Source organism: Xiphias gladius, chromosome 20 (assembly GCF_016859285.1).
Source record: "Xiphias gladius isolate SHS-SW01 ecotype Sanya breed wild chromosome 20, ASM1685928v1, whole genome shotgun sequence".
In the NCBI taxonomy this organism is placed as follows: Eukaryota; Metazoa; Chordata; class Actinopteri; order Istiophoriformes; family Xiphiidae; genus Xiphias; species Xiphias gladius.
Genome location: NC_053419.1, coordinates 19,857,419 through 19,881,608, shown reverse-complemented (window position 1 = coordinate 19,881,608; position 24,190 = coordinate 19,857,419). Strand labels below are relative to the sequence as shown.

The 24,190-nt window shown below is 41.2% G+C and overlaps 1 protein-coding gene across 12 annotated transcripts in view; it reads left to right on the top strand.

Moving 5' to 3' along the window:
• LOC120806603 (formin-binding protein 1) overlaps positions 1-19,506 on the top strand; it is a 57,096-nt gene extending 37,590 nt beyond the window's left edge. For 2 of the 12 annotated variants that reach the window (XM_040157930.1, XM_040157925.1), the window contains exons 7-17: positions 157-285; positions 1,057-1,203; positions 3,704-3,895; positions 5,631-5,819; positions 11,047-11,061; positions 11,354-11,389; positions 14,112-14,221; positions 14,351-14,483; positions 14,937-15,058; positions 15,192-15,355; positions 17,303-18,520. In XM_040157930.1, coding sequence (XP_040013864.1) covers positions 157-285; positions 1,057-1,203; positions 3,704-3,895; positions 5,631-5,819; positions 11,047-11,061; positions 11,354-11,389; positions 14,112-14,221; positions 14,351-14,483; positions 14,937-15,058; positions 15,192-15,355; positions 17,303-17,481 — 1,416 coding nt within the window. In that variant the 3' untranslated portion in view covers positions 17,482-18,520. Of the gene's footprint in view, positions 1-156; positions 286-1,056; positions 1,204-3,703; positions 3,896-5,630; positions 5,820-11,046; positions 11,062-11,353; positions 11,390-14,111; positions 14,222-14,350; positions 14,484-14,936; positions 15,059-15,191; positions 15,356-17,302; positions 18,521-19,318 lie in introns of those variants that run through there. The other 10 variants (XM_040157927.1, XM_040157926.1, XM_040157931.1 and 7 more) reach the window with 10 other exon arrangements.
• Positions 19,507-24,190: the final 4,684 nt, after the last annotated feature.

Genomic DNA, 24,190 nt, shown 5'->3' with positions numbered 1-24,190 from the left:
GTGTGTGTGTGTGTGTGTGTGTGTGTGTGTGTGTGTATTTGTGTGTGTTTGTGTATGTGTGTAAAACCCATATGTCTGTGTTAATTAGGGGACACTGAGGTGTAGTGAGGAGAGCATGTCTGTGATATGCATGTTTGTGTGTTTTGTTTTCTTCAGGCACGACAGCAAGCTCAGATGAGACACCAGATGGCTTCGGACAGTAAGAGCGATTACTCCTCCTACCTGCGAAAGTTCAACCAGGAGCAGAATGATCATTACTATACAATTATCCCCACAATATTCCAGGTAAATACAAAAGTACTGCAACATAAGACATGCTTCGGTTGACTTGTTATTGCAGATAATTTAACTTGGAAACTTGTCAAACAAACCTGCAGTTTTTGAGTAATCAGTGTTTCCCATACATCAAATTTATTTAGGTTAACCAAATAGGTTAACCTCCACCCAAAAGTATTTTTTTTGTATTTTGTATTTATCACTTCTGTCTATCTAAATTCTGTGTGCAAATGTAGCTGAAAGTGCTGACTGATTGAAAAGTTGGCCAGAAAGGTGCATTCATGTGCACTCATTAGTTAGCCAGCAAACAATGCTGTTTGCCGGCCACCACCCCCACTCCCCTCTGGGTCAACAACTAAAAATACATTCTCAACATGTGGGAAACACTAAGGGTAACAAGCCATTATTATAAAGAGTGCAGCTGTTTTGTCCAAGCTATATTGTGAATTACATTTTGACAGATTTGAGGTTGGATTGTGAGTCTGAGAAACATAAAGCAGGTTTTCCACATATGCATGGTCTTTGAGTTTTCACATCTGTAGTGCCGTGCTGTTTTTTTTTTTTTTTTTTTTTAAGTGGAGTCAAACATCTTAAAAAGATGGGAAGTGCATAAGAGATTTACCCGATGATATATCAGATCTTTGATGCTCAATATCAAAAGACAGCTCTTCCAAACAGTTTTATTCCAAGCTCAGTGTTTCATTTTCAAAGCAAGCCCTGCCCACTCATTCTATAACACGTGCTTGTATTTACTGTGAATATACCCGCCTTTTTACGTAGAAACTTCAAGACATGGAGGAGAGAAGAATTGACAGGATAGGAGTTTGCATGAAGACGTTTTCAGACGTGGACCGCCAAGTGCTGCCCATCGTGGGGAAATGTTTAGACGGCATGACGAAAGCCGCTGAGTCCATCGAGCCCAAGACTGTGAGTAAACAGAATGAGATATGTGTGCACACACACACCACCATATTGGACATATTACTCACTTAGCCAGGCTGTCAGTCACAACCCATAAACCACAGAATAGGCTTTCACCTAAGTAACAAGTGTGGTGGTGGGTTGGTACTCTTGGGGGGGCTTTTTAAAAATAAAAACAACCCACCTGTGAACAACAAAGTGCTGTAGGAGAGCTGGTTTGTAACTGAAAGCATAGCTGAGCAAAATGATTCGATTTATGTGTTGAACCCCCCTTTATGGTAAGAAAATTGATGAGCTCTGAGCACACGCTGTATCTCCCCCCATCAACTACTCTTGGGGCTTTGTGTTGCCAAAAAATACACACCATAGTCCCCCTTCAAAGGGGCATTCCACAGATTTTACAAGGGACATTCCGTTAACTCGTCCTGTTTCATACTCAGCCTGTGATAATAGTTGTATAATGTCTTTTGTGGCTCTGAGGGAAAATTCATCTATCAGGGTTATCTCAGTTGTGGCTCGAGAGTTTAAATTTTTGAAGAGGACCATATTACAAACTGGAGTTGTGGGGTTTGAAAGACACGGGTATTTAGGGAACTGGTGCAATGTAATGAAAGATGACACTGAGCTTCCCTATGGGAAATGTAGGAAGCAGTGTTTTTGAAAATTGACCTATACAAGGGACAAAAAGTCAGAATATCAAAAAAAAAAAAAAAAAGAAAAAGATTTTGACTTTATTCATTTGTGTCTTGTTAAATGGAAGGGAAGTGCAGTACTGAGTGTCTGGATTGCCCCTTTAGATTCATTTGACATAATCAGTGGGTACACACATAACCAGCTTCCTCAAACGGGCTTCCCCTTGAGTGCCTGTCAATGAGCTCATCGCTGCAACCACCTGATTTTTATCCTTAGATGATTCCACAGATCTGAGGAAAATAGTTGAAACTAAGGAGGGTTGACTGGAGAGCTATACATTATGTATAGGCTGTGTTGGCCTTCTTACACACACTCTTGGTACACACACAGGAAACAGCTCTCCTGGTTCTGGTCAGTGGCTACACATTAACCAGAACCTTTAAGGCTCACTTATTAACACATTATACCTTGTTTGTTTAATCCATACAAAAACCGAAGTGTAATAAGCACAATTTGCCATTTTACGTGGGCTTATGTGTATATAGCGAGCTTTAGGGGTGGTGGTAGGCAGATTTTGCTACTGTTAGCCAGAGCCAGGATAGCTGTTTCCTGTCTTTATGCTAAGTCAAGCTAACTGACTGCCAACTGTAGCCCTATACTTAATGGACAGACATGGGAATGGTATCGACCGTTTCTTCTAACTTTTCAAAAGCTAATAAAGGTATATCTCAAAGCGTTTAGCCACTTCTTTAATACCTGCACAGTACCTAACAAGAAGAAGCTGAACCACTGTGCTCTGATCAGAGCTCCTCCTCAGAGCCTTAAGGTCTTGTTGCCCATGGCTTATTATTTATATATTTATTTATGATTTGCCTACATTAAAGTGAAAGTGAGCAGTGTGATATATTGAGATGTCACATGACAACACACAAGATTATCCCCAGGGATCACACTGTGTGTGTGTGTGTGTGTGTGTGTGTGTGTGTGTGTGTGTGTGTGTGTGTGTGTGTGTGTGTGTGTGTGTGTGTGTGCGTGTGCTTGTGTGCTTGTGTGTGTGCTTGTGTGCGTGTGTGTGTGTGTGTGTGTGTGTGTGTGTGTGTGTGTGTGTGTGTGTGTGTGTGTGTGTGCTTGTGTGTGCTTGTGTGTGTGTGCTTGTGTGTGCTTGTGTGCGTGTGCTTGTGTGTGTGTGTGTGTGTGTGTGTGTGTGTGTGTGTGTGTGTGTGTGTGTGTGTGTGTAGCTAGCTGTGTGCATGGCCCTCCTCCAGGGAGATGACTCCAGCCTGTGACTGTCTGCTGCAGTAAACAACAGTGGGGAATAACATATCACATGCTTCTTTCTTCTCTCTGTGTCTCTCATTCTTCTCTCATGTATACATACAGTGCACAACAACAAATCTTTGACCCCTGATCCTAACTTAAACCAGACCCTCAGCCCTTGTCAGTGCAGATAGGTTGATACACACTGCACTTGATTAATGTGCTTCTTCCTGTGTCTGACCAGCCTCGCTGTGTCCCCGACCCCAGTGTATTGTCATAGCTCCTGCCTGACAGATTAAGGTGTTTTTCCTTTTCTTTCTCTGGCCCACAGACTGAACAAATGACAGTCCCTCTCCCTCTCCTTTCATGTCACACTCACGAACTGTTATCAGACAGAAACTACTCTAAACAACAGAATCACCAGCCCACTATTGTGTTGCATTTTATCTCCAGACCTGCTGGTTAGCTGGAAAACCTGCACAAACAGGAATACCCCTTTTAAACGTTGCTTGCATTTAAAAAAGCTTTTAAAAGATAGTTATAATATGTAAATGTAGATAAAAATGTGTCTAGAATAAGGCTGTCACTGATTGCTGTGACCTCTGTCCCCGACTAGGACTCAAAGCAGGTGGTGGAGTCCTATAAGTCTGGGTTCGAGCCCCCGGGAGACGTGGAATTTGAGGACTATGGCCAGGCCATGAAGAGGACGGCGTCTGACACCAGCCTGTCCAACTCCAGAGAGGGCAAGGAAAAGCCTGCTGGCAAGAGCAAGGGCAAACTGTGGCCTTTCATTAAGAACAAGAACAAGGTAACACATGAATGCTCACTTAACAAAGAGTCACACTTACACTGGAAAACACAGCAAAGCCTCACTGGTTGCAGTGAATTTCATTTTGCACATTTGGACGTCACCTGGCACTTTGGGGAGTTTTTTATGGGGTGGGATGGAGGACAGGAAGGATATAATAGGTCGTATTACTTTATGTTGGTTATGTCTTGTGATACAGTGGCTATAGAAATATACCTGTTCAATGTTACATTTGTAGTATCTGTTACATTGCTATGTTATGTGGTTATGGTATTTAATTTAGTTTAATTGTATGCAGATTCTTTGACTTTCGTTGACTTCTGTTAAGCTGAAGAACTGTGTTGCTAGTCCTCTGTTAGTATTGCCATTTTTGTTGTTATTATTTGCCACCCGTTTCCTCCTTCCTGGCAATCACCCTCACCGATTCTGGAGCCTCCCTTCTGTAACACACACTAATGCATTTCTACCTTCAACCTGTGGATGGACTCATCTGGCAGATATTAACTTGATCTCAAGTAACAGTCTCCCTTCAGCGTTTTTCCATTGACTGCCGATCAGCCTCGAGTTGCCTCCTTCAGATTCCTGCTTCTGAACAGCAAAACAGATCTCTGACTGTCTTATGGGCTGGTGGCACTGTTGGTATTGAATTAGATCAGAGCATGAGTGAGTAATTGTGTGTGTGCGTGCGTGTGTGTGTGTGTGTGTGTGTGTTTGTGTGTGTGTGTGTGTGTCTGTGTCTGTGAGTAAGAGGAAGGATGGAAGCAAGTGTGTGTAGATGAGAAACCCCAGTGCACTGACTGTATGTGTACAGAAAATGGTGTTTAAACCACTGTGTGTAAAATCACAAACATAGGTATACTTACTCAGAAGAGTATGTTTCTATTATCTGTGCTTGATGTACTAGGGATTCATTTTCAATTGAAAGTTTTTGGGAGCACAGACAGCCATACACAGAGGTATTTACTGTACACTGTACATCCACACACCTGCATGCAAGCATAGCAGAAACACATACAAAAATAAAATACTATACTGATATTTCAGTAAAAAAGCACCATTACTACCTTAAAGAACCGGGGTTTTTAGGGATTTGTCAGACTCTTTGATTTGTGAAGAGGGGTTTCTGAATGGCTTGCCTATGCATGTGCATTGTGTGGTATCTTGACACTCGTCACTGCTTCATTCTCTAACTCCTAAATAGGTTGATGACTTATGCAGTCAGGTTAATAAGCAATCTGGTTTCTCTGATGATGACCTCAAATTCAGCTGCTGATATCCTTGGGGATGTGGTGAATTTCTCGGCCTAGCTGGCATGCGCTGCGGTCGCGAAAGGAAAAAAAGGAGCCTGCATGCGCTTTGACTGAAACTCTTTGCTGTTTGCTTTGTTGCAGCCGCTTGCTTTAACACATTTTATGCTTCAAACTCACTCTGGTTGTTTTCTTCTTTTTAACTGTTTTTATGTTTTATGTGTTTGACATTTTTTTCCACAACATAACTACTGATACACTAGGTTTGACGTTCCTTTGGTTGTCTTTTACGTTCTGTTTGGGTTTTCTGTAGTGTGTTTAATTTTTTAATATTTGTAGGAGGCTTATTTATTTCGTTTTGTGTTCCCTCCTCTTTTTCTTCCTTTGTCTTTTTTCGTTGGATTCTCGCCCCCTTCTTCTTCTTCTTCCTCCTCCACTTCCATGTTTATCCTTCTCCTCTTCGTCACGGCTCCCTCTCTTACTGGTAGCTTATGTCCCTGTTAACATCCCCCCACCAGCCCCCACCTGCCCCCCCAGCCTCATCCCCGCCCTCACCCTCTGCTGTTCCCAACGACCCCCAGTCTCCCAAGCAGCACAAGGAGCCCCTATCCCATCGTCTCAACGACTTCATGACCTCCAAACCCAAAATGCATTGCCTCCGGAGCCTGAGGCGAGGGGTAAGTGTGTGTGTCCAGCAAGCTTTGTGCATGTGTGGGTGTCTGTACACCTGTATCTGAGCTCTGTACCTGCTACACTGTATGGGTGAAGTAATACTAAGATAGAATCTTTGTGTCGTAGCAGGTGATTGAACATCACCTCTCTTACCAGTAACTGAATGCATCTATAGGTAGGCAATGTGACTTCAGTTAGAAAATAGTGCTCACATTGGCTCATTACTAGTTTAATTTAAGTTTGTTGTTCAGAACTGCCTTCAAAATTGATGTTACAACTAAGATGGTATGATTAGTGAATATCAATAATCTGACAGGCCTCTCACCTTCACCCATACAGTGCTCAGGCTTTTTGCTTCTCTAGCATGCTATTGTAGCGCTTAACTGTGAATCTGTGGTACTTGTCTGACTCACCAGCAGTTTCTCCATCTTGTCTTTTCATTCTTCATATTAACTATGCTCAGAATTAAAGTCCCACTCAACCCACCTTCCCTCTCTTGACAGAAATTAACAAGACGCCTGAGCGGTCTTGGCAGTAGCATGGAGACTGCAGTTGCTCCCTGCGCACTACTCTGCAGTCTGTGCTGGAGACGGATTGTTTCTGTTTTGTTTTTTGCACGTAGTATAAAGAAAAGAACATAACGAAGAAGATTAAGGCAGCAGGCTGACAAAGTCACTTCTGTTTGGAGTGAGAGGGCCAGGATAGTAATTTTAGAAGGCTTCCTGGAGGGTGGCTTTATCAGCACTAGCCCTGGGTGCTGGTGAGTGTCATCACCAGTTCCCGGTGTAGAGCCCAGTGTCTGTTCTAATGGAGTTGCTGGGCTGGGGCAGTTCATAGCACTTTGCCCTCCAGCTCTCCCTGACCTCAGGAATGGGCGGTAACTCACATGTTCCTTCCGGGCCCCACAAATATAGTTTTTGTTTACGCTCATATTCTGAAAGGGCAACGGTTGCTCAAAGTAAAAACACTGGTATGAATTGGTGCTAACATGACGTCTGAAAAGGCCAAAGGAACAATGTGGTGCTAGAGTGCAGTGTGTGAGCATATTGTAGAGGAAATGATTGAAGGCCAGCAGAAAAAAGGGAAGCGTGTATTTTTTCTAGCGCCAGACAGATCAAGCAGGAAGTGCACATTTCTCAAAGCGGAAGTGCTGCAACAACTCTTGAGAAGAGCGATAAAAAATGTTCAAATATGATCAAATACATTGTTTTCAACTATACATAGATGAAAAAGGTTGAAGTTTGACCTTATTGTAACATTTCATGGTACAATTATAAGGTTGAATGATGTTTTTAAGGCCATGAGAGGTTAGAAACTGTATCAGTGGAGAAAACCCTTTGGAGAATCGAAAGGCATATTTTAAATTTTAGAACTCCTTTCCATATCTCATAACAATACACTTATCTAATTTGTATTCCTTTGCATGTCTCATGGCAGTTACCTGTTTATGTTTTTCATGTATATAGATGTTGTTTGAATTAGAGTACATTTTACAATATAACTGATTTCTGTTTTTGAATAAATGTACCATATATTTTAGGTAAATAAAAGGCAACAGAAGGTGCATGGTTAATTTAGTAAAATAGCAAGAGGTCCTTTAGGGACACCAGCCCCACTTCCTCACTGGCACAGACAGTTTTGGCCAATGCCCCTGACCAACTGCTGGTAGAGGGTCAGGGCAATTCCTCAACTCTTTTACAAACAGGCCGGCATCCATCTGGTCAAACCAAGCTAACTAGCACTAACACTTTGTCACCAGTACTACAGGACCTTGTGTTCATTTTGAGAAGGAAGGCATATTTTTAACAGATTATTTGCAGTTCTTGAAAAGTCTTATGAGCTTTGAAAGGTTTTTTAAACTTTTCATTTTAATACACAAAAGTCTTATAAATAGTTTTCCCTTCGTCCACAGTAGACAGTTATGTTAGTTAAAAATGTTTTTTGTTTCTGATTGCAGACTGTTGGGAGATATTACATACATACTAATTAATTAAAGTGGGAATGTTGTGACAGTGGATTGTGCACACAGAAAGCTATTCAATCCTTTTTTTGGAGTTTCAGCCAGCAGCATCAGACCTGTAGCTGCACTGTCACTGCTACTAGTTACAGTAGCTAGGAAGCTCATTGACTCATAATGGGCAAGTGTTAATTTAAGCAAGAATTTAAATTAACTTAAAAGAATGAATCATTTTTAATTGGTTAATACATTCCTCTGTATTATGCCACTTATGTGGGTCCAGTTTGCATTAATTCAAATAATTTTATCATAAAAAATTTGTTACAGACTGCTGGAAAGTACCAAAAAAATGTGAACTAGTAGTAAATATTTGTAGGCAATATCATACCTACTGGTATCCATCATACTTTCATTCTTTGGATCATATGATCATGAAACGGGTATCAAATTGCCTTCTATGTGGTAGAAGGTTCTTAAAATTCCTAAACTTAACTTAGTGAACTCTGCAGAAACCCTGCTTAAAAAAGAAGCAAGCTATAAAAACTACTTTCAATGATATTCTGTGGTTACAGCTGTAGGTAAATGAAGAAAATACAAGAGTATCCGTCTCCCACTTTCTGCAAAGAGAACATAGCATCACATTGGAGATAGTTTTGCCAGTGGGGGTAGGGTGTCGTGTCTTTCTGCACAGTGGAAGGATGTCTGCCTCTGCAGGAGAGCCTTTGTGTGTTGCATCTTAGCTGTGTGATCCATCCGCAGTCACTGTCTGTGTGCGAGTGTACGTGTGTTGTTTGGGAGGAAAAAGAGAAAGTGTATGTGTTTTGGGGATCAAATTCAGATAATATACAGTATAAGAGCTTTAAGACGTCAGTGCTGTTCTCTGAGTTCTCACTGACAAAGCTGTTCTCTCTGACGACCACCACAGCAGCAATCCCCGCGCTCGCTCATTTGTCACAAAGAGCTTATGAAGAGGACTCTGGGCCGACCCACATATGCTTTCGAAGCCAGGCAATATGTTGTAAGTGTGTGTGTGATGGGCGTCAGCGAGTACCTGTGTGTGTGTGTGTGTGTGTGTGTGTTTCTGCGAGCATGTGCAGATGCGTGGTTGGAAGAACGTATGAATGAATATTGAATGTGTGTGGATGTGTGTGATTAGTAAAAGCCATGTACAACACAGGCAGTAGCCTCATTAATAATAATTTGTTGTGTGACTACTTCAGTCTCCAGGAGGAGAGTGTTTGTCACAATTAATGCTGAAAAATTTTCCTCACAAAGGAGGCTAGTGTCTGTGCCTTGCTCATTATTGATCACATGGCGCTGACACGTGTGGAATCAGGACGAATGATCGGAGATGATGACTTCATCCCACATCACATTTATCAGCTTGAGGTTTCTCGTTGCTCGCCGTGTCCCGCAGCTGTTTCAGGGCTTCCCCACTTAGCATTCTACAAGGGGTCAATTCACAAAGTGTCACAAGCACCTGTGGATGTGGGACATTATGGGTGTGAGGATGCTATTCATCCCACCCAACAGTCACCCTTCCTCGCCAATTAAATCTCACCGTCAGGTGGATGTAACATTAGGCGAGGTGTTGGTCACACTTTGGATCTGGGCTCAGCCTACAGTACCCAGAATTCACCCCTCCAGGGCTTTCTTTGTGCTGGTGTGCCATGCAGCAGTGGTGTTATGTATTATACCTGTATATCTATGTCTGTCTGGGTGGTTGGAAAGAGCTCGGGTAGACTGTATTTATCAAACTCAAAAGAATCACATGTAAGAATGCTGTAAAGAGCCAACATATGAGTAAAGAATTATTTGCTGAGAGTTTAGAATAAAACACTTACATCATGTTACTTAGTCCTACTTGCAGCAAACCGCAGCTTTCAAGTGATTTCATGATTTATCACGTGTATGCTCAGAGCAGGAATAGCCAATGAGAGACAAGGATTTACCCATCATCTGCCTATTGTTCATTCTTTTTTTTTTTTTTTTAAATCCTTGCATTTTACTCAGTGGCGTGGTTTTCTGCATATATGATTTCAATTTTTAAAATCTCAGTTTATCTGTGTGAAGTTCCTGATGTCTTTCGTAAACATGCGAAACAATCAACCAATATATTCAGAATACATAAATATATAAATATGGAAAAAATAAAAGGAAATTGGCTGAAATGGAAGCACAAAGAAAACCCAACTTGAGCACGAAATAAATTCTGCTGCTGGTAGACGAGGTACATCAGATGTAGTGGGGAGGCGAGGTTGAGGATCACAAGGCGTCATAGTGAGGACCGTAACAGGCTATTCCAGGTGGATGACTTGATTAGTGGGCTAAAGTGAGTCGAGCTCCTCAGCGCACCAGCCTGTGAACCTCTAACAGGATTACAAGTCATCTGCTCCAGCTATACCAGCCAATTGTTGTTAACCTGCTCTCCGCTCTGTTCTTTGTATTCAAAAGATTAAAAAAGCGTCCTTTCAAGAAGCACTCAGCAAATGATCGAAATTAACACTCGTGAAACAATTTTTGCCTTTTAGTTCTTGATTGCTCTTACTTGTTTTCTACATTCATTCAGCTGCTTTCATATGAAGTGTATCATAGACCTGGATATGTAGATATATGTCCATTTTTATTTTTAACAAGTGAGTTTGGTTTTGAAAGCTTCTCTCCAGCTTGTATGTGCACAGTATCTGCCTCCATGTCGAGATATGGATCTGCTAACGTGATACATGCTTTTGGCGCCCTCTGCTGTCACTTGTGTCTCATTGTAATGGCAGCGTATCGGGATCAAGAAGTAAAGGGTACATCCGTCCCTGTCGCAGTCACTATTCCTCTACTTCTTCCTCTGCATTTATTTCATGTGTTTGCCATTAATTGTTTTCATTCTTTACTCCATGCCTGTACATTCGGTTGGTCCTTTTGGCCAACTTATTTTTCATTTTTCATTAATCCATCTTATCCAAAATGTTAAACTTCATCACATTAGAAAAGAGTGGGGGCTCTATAGCTGAAGTCGCTGCTGAAAGAGCTTTTTTTTTTTTTTTTTTTAAAATGACACAACTAGCATATAAATCCAAATCCTTCAGCCTTTAAGAGCTATACCCTCTTTTAATTAAATGGTGAAGTTTGGCAAAGAAAAGTGTTATCATCAAATACATGTAAACAGTTTTTGTTTAAAGGAAAATGAAACAAATAGCCACAATATTCTCCTGATGATGACTTTTGTCTGTTGTCTCTTTCTCTCTCCTGCTCTTCGCCATTTCTATCTCTACCCCATGAAGCTTTCTCTCAAGCTGGTAAGCATGACCGTATAACTGCACGACCATAGCGGCATGACCATAGCACGCATGTCACGTCCTCCCAGTAACACACTGTTAATAACGTTCTGTGCGCCGTTTTTGTTGTGCTCCCTTTTTTTTTTTTTTGAACTTGAGTTGTTAATTTTTAATAATTTTTGCTGTGACACAACGATGGACCCCAGACTCACTTCGTTGTCCCATTTTATGTTATTTTGTGGTTTGTTTTGATGTTGTGGTTGTGTTCTCGTCATGTCTCTCCCAAACTGTGTCTGTGGTCTCTGTGGTGCAGATCACACTCAATTCCCACGTCCGGAATCTCATTGAGGTGATCAGATTTACTCTGTTTTATCTGTCCGTCTGTCTGGTAGTCCCTACTGTCTCCACAAATTGTATGTCCGTATAACAAATACTAATCTGATTTTAGGCAGTAGTTGTTCACTCATGTCCTCACACTGCATGCCAATTTTCATTTACACAGTAGAAAAGCTGTTCTGTAAAACTGATGTAAGAGAAGTGTACATTGCCAGGCCTCCACAGGCTACCATTTTCAGACCAAGACACTTTTTTGAGTATGTAAGTATTAAATTATTTGACATAATGGGAAAATACACTTTGTTTTATTGCTGAAAGTTAGATGAGAAGATTGCTACCACTCTTATGTCTATTCAATAGATATGAAGCTACAGCCAGAAAACATTTATCTTATCTTAGCATAAACACTGGAAAAGGTTTGAAACTGGCCTTGTCCAAAGGTATTAAAGTCCCCCTGCTGTCACCTCAATGTTCACGAATGAACATGTCATATCTTGTTTTGTTTAATACGTACAGAAGCCAGAATGGCCTGGCAAGTCCAGGACAGTGAGCAGGAAGTCACTGCTCCCGGCTGTGAAATAGTTCAGCTTTGGAAACAGCCAGGCTAGCTGTTCCCCCCGTTTCCAGTGTTTATGCTGAGTTAAGCTAACTGCCTGCTGGCTCTGGCTTCATATTTGCTGTACAGACAATAGAGCGTCTCTCGGGCAAGAAAGCGAATAAGCGTATTTCCCAAAATGAAAATTATGGCGTTTTCATGATTTTTGTAATTTCAATATTCTCGTATTTAATGTATATGGGTTTTAAATGTTCTAAATCTATGCCTGATTCTGTACAGAACAATAAAATTTTAAATTCTTATCCATCCGAAATTGATCATAGTGTAAACAACAGATTACTAAATGCATGCCCATAATTTTAGTATTGATCATGTAGAGTTGAATTACAATTTAGATAATGGTCTTTTCAATTGTCTTGGGGTACATAGAGAATGTAAACACTAATACATGACTTCTGTACTGTAACTTATGAGTGAGAAAGGAGCATGTCTCTGCATGATGACTGACAGATCTTTGTTATGTTGCATGCCTGGTAAGTGTTGCGTGCTGATACAGGGACAAAGGGTAAGGTTGCCACGGTAACCTAGCTGCTGTGTTTGCCCCGCCTCGTGTGGATCCTGACCTCAAGTCTGTAGCTCCAGCAGTCATAACCTGTGGTGCCGCTGTGACCCATCTCAATGAGATCCAATGCCAGGCCTTGATTTATTCAGTCCACACAACATTCTCTTGGGTTTTTTCCCCTCAAAAATAAGATGATAATGTAGAGTCACAAAGGCTTCAATATTAAGGAAATGAATAAATATACTTATATGAATGGAGAAAATTTCGGAAATGAACCAACAAATTATTGTATAATTTGACCAAATATTTTTAAAAAGTTTATTATTCTAATAATAACAGGGTTGTATTAGAGTTCCCATCTACATCATTATAGACATTCTTATGACAAAAGTCAAGCTTTTCTGTCATAATCTCACATTTACTGACAGTCAAGAGTTCTCGCCAGCCCCCGTCCCCTCACCTATTAGCCAATCACATGGCCCCAGCAGGCTTACCAACAGCTGTCCACATTTGGGACTGTGCTGTCAGCTACATGACGGACATTCGTGGATGCCTCCCAAAGAAAATATTAGGGAATTTGCTGTGGGCTGGCTTTTATCTGAGGTGGGGAAGTTTACCAGAAGTGCATCTGCCAAACCAATCCCTCAGTTCTCATCCATGAAGTCTTTTTACTTGTAAAAGCAAAACATATTGTTTGAAAACACTTCCAGTAAAGCACACATCTTTAGTTTATCTTATCTTAAGCTTGTCAACCTAACCAACCGCTAGCTAGCTAGTGTCTCTGTTGGCTAAAGCGACCACAGAGAAAAGGTTTCTGGTTTTTCTCTCGCGGAATTGTATCTTATGAAATTACTCCAAAATTTAGCGGTTCGTTCATATATTTTACTTTATGTATTCATATGATTATTTATTTTTTGATTATTTATTTATTTAATTTTGAACTTGTTGGGGCTCCATTCAGACCAGCCTCCACTAGCGTCAGAAAAGGGATACTTTATATCTGCAGAAGGTCTGAGACACTGCAGAACAGTGTGACTCATCAGTTCAGTGTTAAAATCTGGAAAACTTCTCAACAGGAAATGTTGACCCACTGGCCTGCCAAAAAACCTCTCACTCACACAACCTCCATTACAAGAAGAACACACAATCATGTCCGACAGCTTCATACGCATTAGCCAGCTCACACTGAAACACTATATGAGCAATGATAGGATGCAGCTAATACATTATTACATTTCCGATGGCTTGACAGAGGGCACTAGATTAGGTGTGGTGACTGAATAGGTGAAAGGCCTCAAGTCTATACAAAGACAAACATCCCAACTCTCAGTGAGTGTGTGTTAGAGAGCGGCTGCAGTATCTCCTTCAGGTTAAATTATTAGGTTAGAACATAACATGAGCTCCATTTGGGGAGCTGTTATCCATTCACCGCTCAGTCTTGGTTCACAGGGTTTACAGCAAAGGGAGATACTGCACCTCACTAGATAAGATCCCTGTTAAAACAGCAACGCAACAAATAATGGATTATGAATGTTAATTTTCTTTATCTTACAGTTTCTTTCCTTCTCTTTCTCCATTTTTGGCTCTCCTTCCTGCCTCCCTTTGTTTTCCTCTCAGGGTTCTGGACCAGAGGACTTCAGCCACCTGCCACCAGAGCAGAGGAGGAAGAAGCTACAGGGCAAGATAGATGAATTAAATAAGGACATTCAAAAAGAGATGGACCAGAGGTAGCTTTATGAAGTGTTAAATTTAGCATTAAGGAGCTTTTCACTTCCACCTATGTCAAGCAATATATTTGTGTTTCTTTAATATGCAACAAAGACTGGAGCACTGACTGTAGTAATTTGCTCTCTTAGGGACGCTCTAACTAAGATGAAAGACGTGTACGTGAAGAACCCACAGATGGGAGACCCTGCCAGCGTAGACCCTCGACTATCAGAAATAGGCCAGACCATCGAGAAGCTCCAGTGTGAAGTGCAGAAATTCGAGGTTAGTTGGGTGCCAGTCTCAGCTCTCGTCTCTGTGTGAATGTTAGTGTTGGCAAAGTTATCTTGTTTGGTTTATCTGAGACAGTAAATAATGAGGAGTTCAAACACATGTCTCCATCTGGGGTAGTTCCAAAGAAGACTGCCACTTGTCCATATTAGGAGAAGATGTGATGCAGCTGGAGGGGCTGGCTGCATGTTCCACCTTTTTGCAGGGAGAGAGGAGTCCCAGAACAATGGCCTGGTTTAACCGTGTAATTATGGCAAACAAAGTGGAGTGCAAGGCAAGAGGTGTTCCTCCTTTGAAGGTTCTTGCCAAATTATAAAGGCCACCTGATTCACGGATAAACAGAATTCCATTACGCTTGAAGTAAATTTCAAGTCGTCAAGTGGTTGTGTAGGAGGGAAAAAAAATAAACTGCAGCCAACACACACGTAATCTTTGCGTGTGTTTCAGGGCTGGTTAGTAGAGGTGGAGGAGAGGATGCCTTCCAAGAGTGATACACAACGGAGAAGTGGGCTCTATGAGACCCAGAACAACACAACAGTGAACAACAATTGTGCACAGGACAGAGAGAGGTATGGTATACTCTGACAAACACCCAAACCCAAATCAGTGCCACTCCCCTGTGATGTTACACATTTTATTTTTTCCAAAGAAAACTATGTATGTTTTCACAGTATATTTACTGTGTGTGTGTTGGCCCTTGAGCAGCCCGGATGGCAGCTACACAGAGGAGCAGAATTCAGAGACTCAGGTCAAAGCCAACACCCATCCCATCCCCACCTCCACAACGCCAGAGTTCGACGATGAGTTTGACGATGAGGAGACCTTGCCCACCATCGGCACCTGCAAAGCCTTGTACCCCTTCGAAGGTAACTACGGTTAGAAATGGTCAAATTAAAACACATAAACCCAATAGAGTCCTCCGCTGACGTTTCAAAGCACAAAGCTTGCTGGTTGGTCGGCTGCCACACACATGCCCTTTATTAGTCAGCAGCTTCTGGTAAGATCCTGGTATTTCTTGAAACAGACTGAACAAGCGTAGATGGTTGTACAGAAGCAGGGTGGAGGAATCTCTTTTGATTTCCTCTGAGTGAAGGGGAGTAGGGGGTGTGACCTTTATTAGGAAATGTGTGGAGGAGGACAGTTGTAATAAAAGTTTAGTCATTTCTGTGGTACACTATTTTCAACAGATGTGGAATGTAACGCTGGGTGCAAATCAGAGAGGTCGTAAAGAGCCCTAATCGATCAGAGGGATTATAAATGCCGGCAGCCTTCTTTGGAAAAAACAGGAAAATCCTTCCTCTGTAAGAGAATATAAGGGCATCGAAATTACAATTGAACACAACCAGTCATTGTTTAAAGTGTGTTGTGACCAATGACCTTACTATAAAGTTTTAATTTTGCCATCTGTACATTTTGGCTGTAGTGGTTGCTGGACAGAGTTATCATGCAAAACCTAAGTTTGTTCTTATTGGTGATTGTGAGGATGGCAATGACACATTAAGTGCAGTAGTTTTACAGGTTTTCATTTTTTAGTGAACAATTTTTTTTATTTATTTATTTTTTTTAAGTTTAACAGTGACATACTGTACATTGATGCACAGGACGATGTAGACAATCCACACGAAGGGCAAAGGTAAACCAACAAATCAGCAGTAACAATAAATAAGAGCGTATGCCCAGGGGTAAGCGCAGTCCCAATAGTAGAGAACTATTAATGACGCCAGTGAATTAAAGGACAGCGTATTTCATCACTACCGGATAGGCCAGGACTTTTAGTGGCCCTGTGTCTTGGCCTTCATCGTTAAAGCCTCCGAGCCATTACAGAGTCTGGATTAAAGGGAAAAAAGAAGTATAAACAATGTAATATAAACAACCTTGTCGCTTGTGATCCCTTAAAGTTAAGCAAAGTTTAGCTTTGACCCCCTCGGGGCTGAATGCTCATGGGTTGTGAGCAGTGATTTTTCCATCTTTTTTTGTCCCATTTGAAGGAATTTTAGAGGCCCGAAGAAGTGAAAGTATCTTGTATTTTACTTACTTTAAGTATTTTTTTAGAGGGCTTAAGTAGTAATGGCAAATAGAGCCTATTTTAACAGTTTTCCGACACTAAGAGATGAAAATATCCAGTATGTCACACAAAAAAAAAAAATTACGAACTTTTTTTTTTTAAATGAACTTCTTTCTGTAACATATTGTATTCTTTAGACTTTTAATCACCTGGTGACCTCTGAGATTTATCTTGCCCCCCCCCCTTGGTCCCGTTGGAACGCCTGGTCTAATCTGTTAATTTAATATTTGGTATGTTTGAACCATACAATCCTGGAGTTGCTAATTCATGATTTAAAATATCCAGAAGTGCTTATATCCAGTTTTGTTTGGAAACTGAATGATGATCCTTCCACCGACAGTCATTCTCGTAGCCACGGCTGTACCTTCAAATAAGACGCTTTTTTCATTAATGGACAGATTAAGTGAAGAAGATAAAGTAACTGTGAGCATGTGAAAAATTCCTTTCTTGAGAAGTGGTTTTGCAGGACAGTTTTGTAGGTTGATGTTACGCTTCATTCATATTCAAACTACCATGGTTTATGCGCAGGTTAGCGCACTCACTCTGTAGGCTACTGCAGTTTTCTGCAAATTACAACATTATGGTTGCATTCTCCTACCACACGCCAGCTCGTTTTGCTTCCTCTTTCTATCAATCTACTCTACCTAAACTTACCAGAAGGTAGTTCCTTCAAGTGCACAGTCGAAAATTTTCACTTTCTCTCTTAGTTCTCTTTTTTTTTTTTTTAATTTCCCCTCCACTTTTGCAGGGCATAATGAGGGTACTATCTCCGTGGCCGAAGGCGAGCTGTTGTACGTCATAGAGGAAGACAAAGGAGACGGGTGGACACGAGTGCGCAGGAACGAGGACGAGGAGGGATACGTCCCCACATCCTACGTTGAGGTCTTTTTGGAAACAAATGCCAAAGGTGCTATGACATACATTTAAGTCAGCGAGCGAGTTGTTTGTTACTGTGATTCAGAGAGTGTCCATTCACAAATGAATGGGGCAAATAATGTAAATTCAAGATTGTTTCTGGTAGCTCAGAGTAGAGAATACCCTCCACACAGAGACGCGCACACACACTTTTTTTCTTTCCCAGAGGGAAGGACCAATCAGATTTGTCCGCCGTGCCTCATGATAGTTGGGCCAGATGTGGCAGACAGTGTGAGTGTGTGTCACTGTGCGCTGTTCACGAGCTCTGAACAAAACATTTGGTAATATTTAGGAAATGACACTGAATGCCCGCTGAGCCTGGAGGATGTTTTGTACAAGAAGTGTGTGAAAAGAAGCTTGTAGTTCCTCTTCTCTAATACACTGCAGTGCCACCTAGTGGTCATGCAAATAAAATGTGACACCCGCAGTCAAAGCACAGCATGATGGGACAAATCACTCACTGACAATGATCACTGTACATTTCAAACACAGTACTTGATTTTTTTTTTTAATCTTTTTTGTTTTTTGTTTTGATTAATAATGTCAGATTACCATATTCCACTCAAATGAATATGCTTTTAATCAAGAGCCTGATCCACGACCTCTGTCAAACATTTGAGCCGGTATGGTAATAAATCATTGGACTCAGCTGAGTGAAATGTGTGCGCCATCTGAAGTGACACTGAACATCAAGCGAAAGTTCACGTTATCACGCAAGTTATTGCGTTTTGGTCACTTGCAGACGAGCATGCTCGATGTGCAGTCATGCGAATGTAATTTAAATCTGCTGTAAGATATGAATACTTATAAAAAAAAGATATTTTTGTAGGTTAAACAGGAAAAAAAAGAAAAAAAGTGCCCCCCTCAAGTGTTGCATGCTGTAGATTTATCACAGTGTTGTTACAACCAGAAAAAGTAGTGAAAGTCATTATTATCCCCTGGTTAGGGTTAATTTTATAAAATGAATAATTAAATTAGTAACTAATAGTCCCCTTTTAAGATGTTTTTTTTTTTTTCTTTCTTTTTTAATCAACCTTTTGATAATGATAGTGTCGAGCTTTTCTGGTCCTTTTTTTCCCAGGCCAGTGGTAAAGGAATAAAGGACTGAGAATTAGCTGTACTAAGCTATATGGTGAGACTGGGCTGAGTTGCGGAGCTGGTCATGACCTTAAAGCTTTGTGGTTTCTTGCATGGGTCTCTGAGCAGCACCTGTACAAGCACGGCGTGTATGGCCTCCATGTCACTTCACTTCACTGCTATAACGAGACAGTCTGCGCTGCTTTTCAATACTCCGAAATCACCTCTTTCATCACTCATTACACAAGCCTCCGTTTAACTCCCTCTCACACTTTTTAATCGGCTTTGCCGGCTTGTTACTGGAACAGCATGTGGTTCTTCAGCGCTGTAAATACACATTTGATGCCTCCTGTAATTCTTATTGACGAAGCATTTGAATTGTGGTGCATGCAGCAGTATTTGTGGGATTTTTGTCCCCCGTCGTGACATGAGTTCAGCATGTTGTGACAAAGTCAAGCGGCTGCATTCTGACATGCATTCAAGCCAGACGAAAACTTTAGTGGAATAAGCTGAGAGTTTCTTAGTTAAACAGATAAACAGATCAATGGTTAATTGGGGTCTTTCACACATACAGTATGTGCAGATTGAACTCAGTCAGTGTAAAGTAGCTTCATATATGCAATGACTTCTTTCTTCGTCCTCTCCATGTCTGAATATTTGGGTTGCTGTCTTTTACTCGATTTTCCTTTAAAGCAATCTAACTTTTCTTTTTGTCATTTTTTTTGTTTGTTTGTTTTGTTTTGTTTTGTTTTTTTCCCTTTTTGAATTGCAGATTCCTAAAAGTGTGAGGCTGGCTGAGGAATGGCAGGGCAAGCAGCCTCGGAGAAGCCACCGTGTTCCTCACACGCTCACTGAGTCAGAGAGAAAAAGCGAAAGATGACCTGAATCTAAAAGAGAGAGATGGCCGATTATAGCGCATCTCAATTTCTAAACTGTTATCCCAAAAAAAAAAAAAAAAAATGCAACTTATCAGCGGTTGTTGCGCTTCCTCTGCAGAACTCTGCAAAGCGAAGCAAAGATAAGAAAAATTCATCAAAATTTTAGCGCTCATAACTTTCCATTCTTAACACCCATTCAACAGTCACAACCACAGTATACAATTTGCTTTTTGTTGTTTTCAGCAAAGCTTTGCTTCTTAATGTAACTAACTCCGCTTGTTCCACGCGCGGTCATGAGAGTGGCTGTTGGCTTTCTCGCTCTGAACGACCCCCCCCCGGCTCTGCCACTTCTTGTTTTCCTTATCTTTGCCCCGTTGCACACGTGGCAGAGAGTGTGGTCAGAGACAGGACGGAGACCAGCAGGATCCTACAAACAAAAGACCAGCGGGAGGACGCCGTGTCCCTTCTCATCCAGCGGTGTGCGTGTGTGTGAGAGAGAGAGAGAATGAGAGTGTGAGAGTCTTGCACTCCTCGCTCACTAATTGACTCCAGAGAGAATCATCCTGGGCTCATCTACCTACATATGAGGCTGTGAAGGCCTTGTGTTCACCCCTCCCACTAAAATCAGCTCCATATTTGCAGGTTTCACCCAACTGGAAACAGAAGAAGTGAAGTTGCTAATCATCTATATCTGTTTCATGTGCTTCTGGTTTGTTTGTTTGCTCGACTGCTTGTATGTATGCCTCATTTTAAAGGTATTTGTGTGTCGTAATGTCCCATTTTCTCCACACCACATTCACTCCCACATACCCAGGACCAAGTGGAGAGAAAACAGGCGGATGATGGGTCATTCACCATCACTCTCACCCACCAATTCCGTTCTGGTCACTGGTGTCTGTTCCTCTCTCTGACCACACCGCCCCCTCACTTCCACGGCCCTTCCCTTCTCAGGCGGCTCAGGCTATCCCTTGGCTGCTTTGAGCCCAACCCCTTTTTTTTTAAATTTTTTTATTTTTTTGCAACACTTTGGGGGGCGGGGGCTTTTCAGCGTTGTGGTGTGCTGCATGCTTGCCCTGTCTTCCTCCTCGCCCCCTCTGCTGGCAGCCCAGAAGAGTTGGTGGGGTGTTTGGTCAGCTTATGGCCCCCGGCCTCCAGCCTCCCGTCTTTCTGTTCAGTTAACCCTCATTGCTTGGTTGTACTGTTTGAATTAACCTGAATGCTACTTCTTGGGTTCGGTGCCTGTGGTTTTTTTTTTTTTTAATATCTCTTCTGTTTTTGGTTCAGAGAGCATGTTTCCCTGTTTTTAACAGCAAGTGAGTGATCAATTCCTCCCAGTGTTCCCCAATTTAATCTCAGAACTATCAGAAAAGGACAACAGGGACCCGAAATGTTGTTTTCTGAGTGATCTTATGCATAGGTGGGTCATGAATGTCTTGTGCATTTGTTTTACTGTTCACAGCACAGTATGTATCTAAAAATGTTAGTGTTGTATGTTTTGATCAGAGTGTCTAACGCAAGTTGTTGTTAGTTTACGGTTAATCACCTTGTGGAAATGTTCCCACTTGGTCCAAGCAGCAGTCTACCCAAAAATAAAACCCATGGAGATATGATTTACACCTGGTTTTTTTTACGATGATCCACTTACTGTCGTCTGTATATGAAAATATACTGTGATTCATCATTTTCCTGTAAACTTGTGACTGAAATGTCACAGAATCACCTGTTTTGGGCCTTAACCGGGTTCGTGTTCAATCACTGAGAGAAAGAATGATGCTGGTTGGTAGCTGTGGTAAAGCAAAAGGATTAAGATGTGATTATCTCAAAAGTTTGGGGGCAAATTTCATTGTTTTTAATAATCATGAAACTGTCAGACGAGAGGAATTATGTCCACTGACCCCACCCCACCCCCTACTCAACGGCACATTATGTGATTTTAACATTTTTGTTTTATTTCATGATCTTACAGTGAGATTATGCTTTTTTTTTTTTTTTTTTTTTTAAAGCTGGCAATCTGTTTCTAGCTTTTTCTGCCTGAATGGAACTAAAATACCTTAAATGCAAATATAAGTAACAATTACTTTGTGTGTGTTTTTGGATGAAGCCATTGCTGAATATTCATCTGACGCAGAGTATTATGAACACTTTCTTAAATGGATGAGGGATGGACTTAATGACCATTTGGACTCTTGATGGAAGGAATGATCAAATTCCTGCTGAATCAAGCTTAAAAGTACTGCGCTCGCTCTCCGCCACCCATCTCAACATGTCAAGATATCGAACGGGCCCTTTTGTTTGCTTTTATTGTTTCTGATTGATAAATGACAAACGAAATCTGAGGAGGCAAAGACCCCCACTTCACTGGCAGCAGTAGCTTTATAGTGGCCACCTGCCGGCCAGTGCTCTGCAGTGAGACCACCACAAACCTTTCAGTCGGTGCCCCAGAATAACCTGCCTGTACAGTGGAAATGGCATGATGGAATTAGAGAGAATATATATGAATATATGAATAAAGTTTAAAAAAGGAAAACATCTATTTTAACTATTGAGAGTCTTACCAATACTTTATCTGCTTTGCAAAGTAAGACTTTTTTTTTCCTTTTGTAAGGTCTACCAAATGGTGTGTTTTGCACTTTTTCGTTTGTGTTCCATTTGGTAGCCCATGCTTGTGTTTTGGAGCACTGAATACTTTGTATTGTGTTTACTGTGCCAATTAAAATATGCCTGGAAAGAAAAGATGGTGCGTAATGTCTTTTCTTTCTGCTCCTGGGAATCAGGCACGATCAAAAGCCACAATCCCACAGTATCGATCATCACTAACAGCAACAACAACTTTAATTATCCAGAACACACTATGAGATGTTTACAGACAGATCCGATGATAAAGCTTTATGATTTCTTTAATTAAATGAAGATTATACTTAACACAAATAGCCCACATGTCATTAGTCTTTCTGTCACTCTTTTGTGTATGTGTTGTAACTAAGGCTGCCACTGACATTATTTCTATTATCAATCATTTTAATTAATCTATTAACTGTTTAGTCTATGAAAGATGAGTGTAAGTTCTGAGAACCCAAGGTGACGTCTTCAAATGTCTTCTAAGACTGACCAATGGTCCAAATCTCAAAGATAGTCCTTTTAAAATAACAGAGAGGTAGAATATATAAATACAGTTAAGGAGGAAATATTCACATTTGAGAAACTGGAACCAGGCTATGAAAAGTGTCGCTTAGTAATTCTCTATTGACCGACTAAATTATAAATTGAGTGGTGAAAACAGGCTTACTGCATTGTTGACGGTTTACATAAATAAAATCATCTTAAAGGGCTAAACCTAATATTTACCGTAGTCTACAGTCAAAATAACTAATGCACAAAACCGTTTTCTGTATAACTTCATTCATTTTAAACCCACAGCTGTCTATCTTACCTATTCTTTACTTATTTATAGTAATTAGCAGGACATTAATTTGAATTTTGCTCTGAAAAAAAACCAACATATAATTCAATTGAACTTTACTTTACTAATATGACCGAGAATTCGGTCATGTTACTTTTTTTAAACAAAAATAGAAATTAACAAAAAAAAAATCTCAGTAGGAAACAACTGTGAGTCATGAAATGCACGTTAGGGATTTTACTCTGAAGGCGTTATTCCATTGGAAAGAAAGTAAAACATTGGACAAACGAGTTTTGGATGTTTCCCGTCGAGGCCACCAGAGGGCAGTCCCGTTCCATCAAAATTTGGTAACTTGGCTACATCACTGCTTTGCTCTCTCTCTCTCTGTTCCTTTTCTTTTTTTTACTGCACTATTTTTCAGCCACAGTGCAGCCCTTTTTTCCCCTTTTAACACGAGAAAGCTTCCGCAGGTGGTTGTTGAATAATGCAAACTGCACCTCAGAGGGGCTCTTACCTTTGTGGATTCTCTTTTGCCTTCACTCAAGTCTCCCCCTTTTTCTTCTCCCATTTGAATTTATCCCTCACTGAAGTCTCCGTCAAGGTGTGGTTCTCATACACATTGTCATTATTCTCTCTGATTGCCGTACTGTTTGCGTTTGACCGCCAGACGCTGCAGCGGTCACGTGTATTGATCTGGCCCACGGACAGATCTGGATTGCCAATTGATTCTGGCCCACTGAGCTGCAGCTGTGATCAGTCCCAGTTGCCCCGCAGAAATATTCAGGCACATGCTGAGCGGCAGATGCAGCGCTCACCTCCTCGAACGCACTTTCAAACAGCCTAATTGGCCTGTGCTCCCTGGAACCCAACATGCTGTACTGTACCGTGGCTTGAAATGGCAAAGGAAAACGAATGGCTTGGGTGAATCCTGCGGGGCAAGTCCCTTTCAAACATGATTCAGAGCAGCTTAATGGGTTTATTTGGCAGGGACATCCAACTCATCAGTTTATATTATTTGCAGGAGTTAGCCTGCAGAACAACAGAAACTCCTTTGAAAGTGGCAAAGTGCTAAAATAGACACCAAAGAGATGGAACATAGAAGCAGAGATCAGTAAGAGGGATAGAAAATAAAAAAAAAGTACTGTTACACATAGGGATGTAAACCAGATTTAAGCTGGCGGAATAAACAGATGGCACTGCAGCATCACATAATACGACCCACTCTTTTTTGTCCTATGCCTTGGGTGGTTCGGTATCGACTTCATCTGTTCTGTGTGAAGATGGACAGATCATCCCCAAGCAACCAACTCTGAAACAGGCCACTGCTTTCAACTGTACCGTAGGGACTGATGAAACCGGCCGCGGA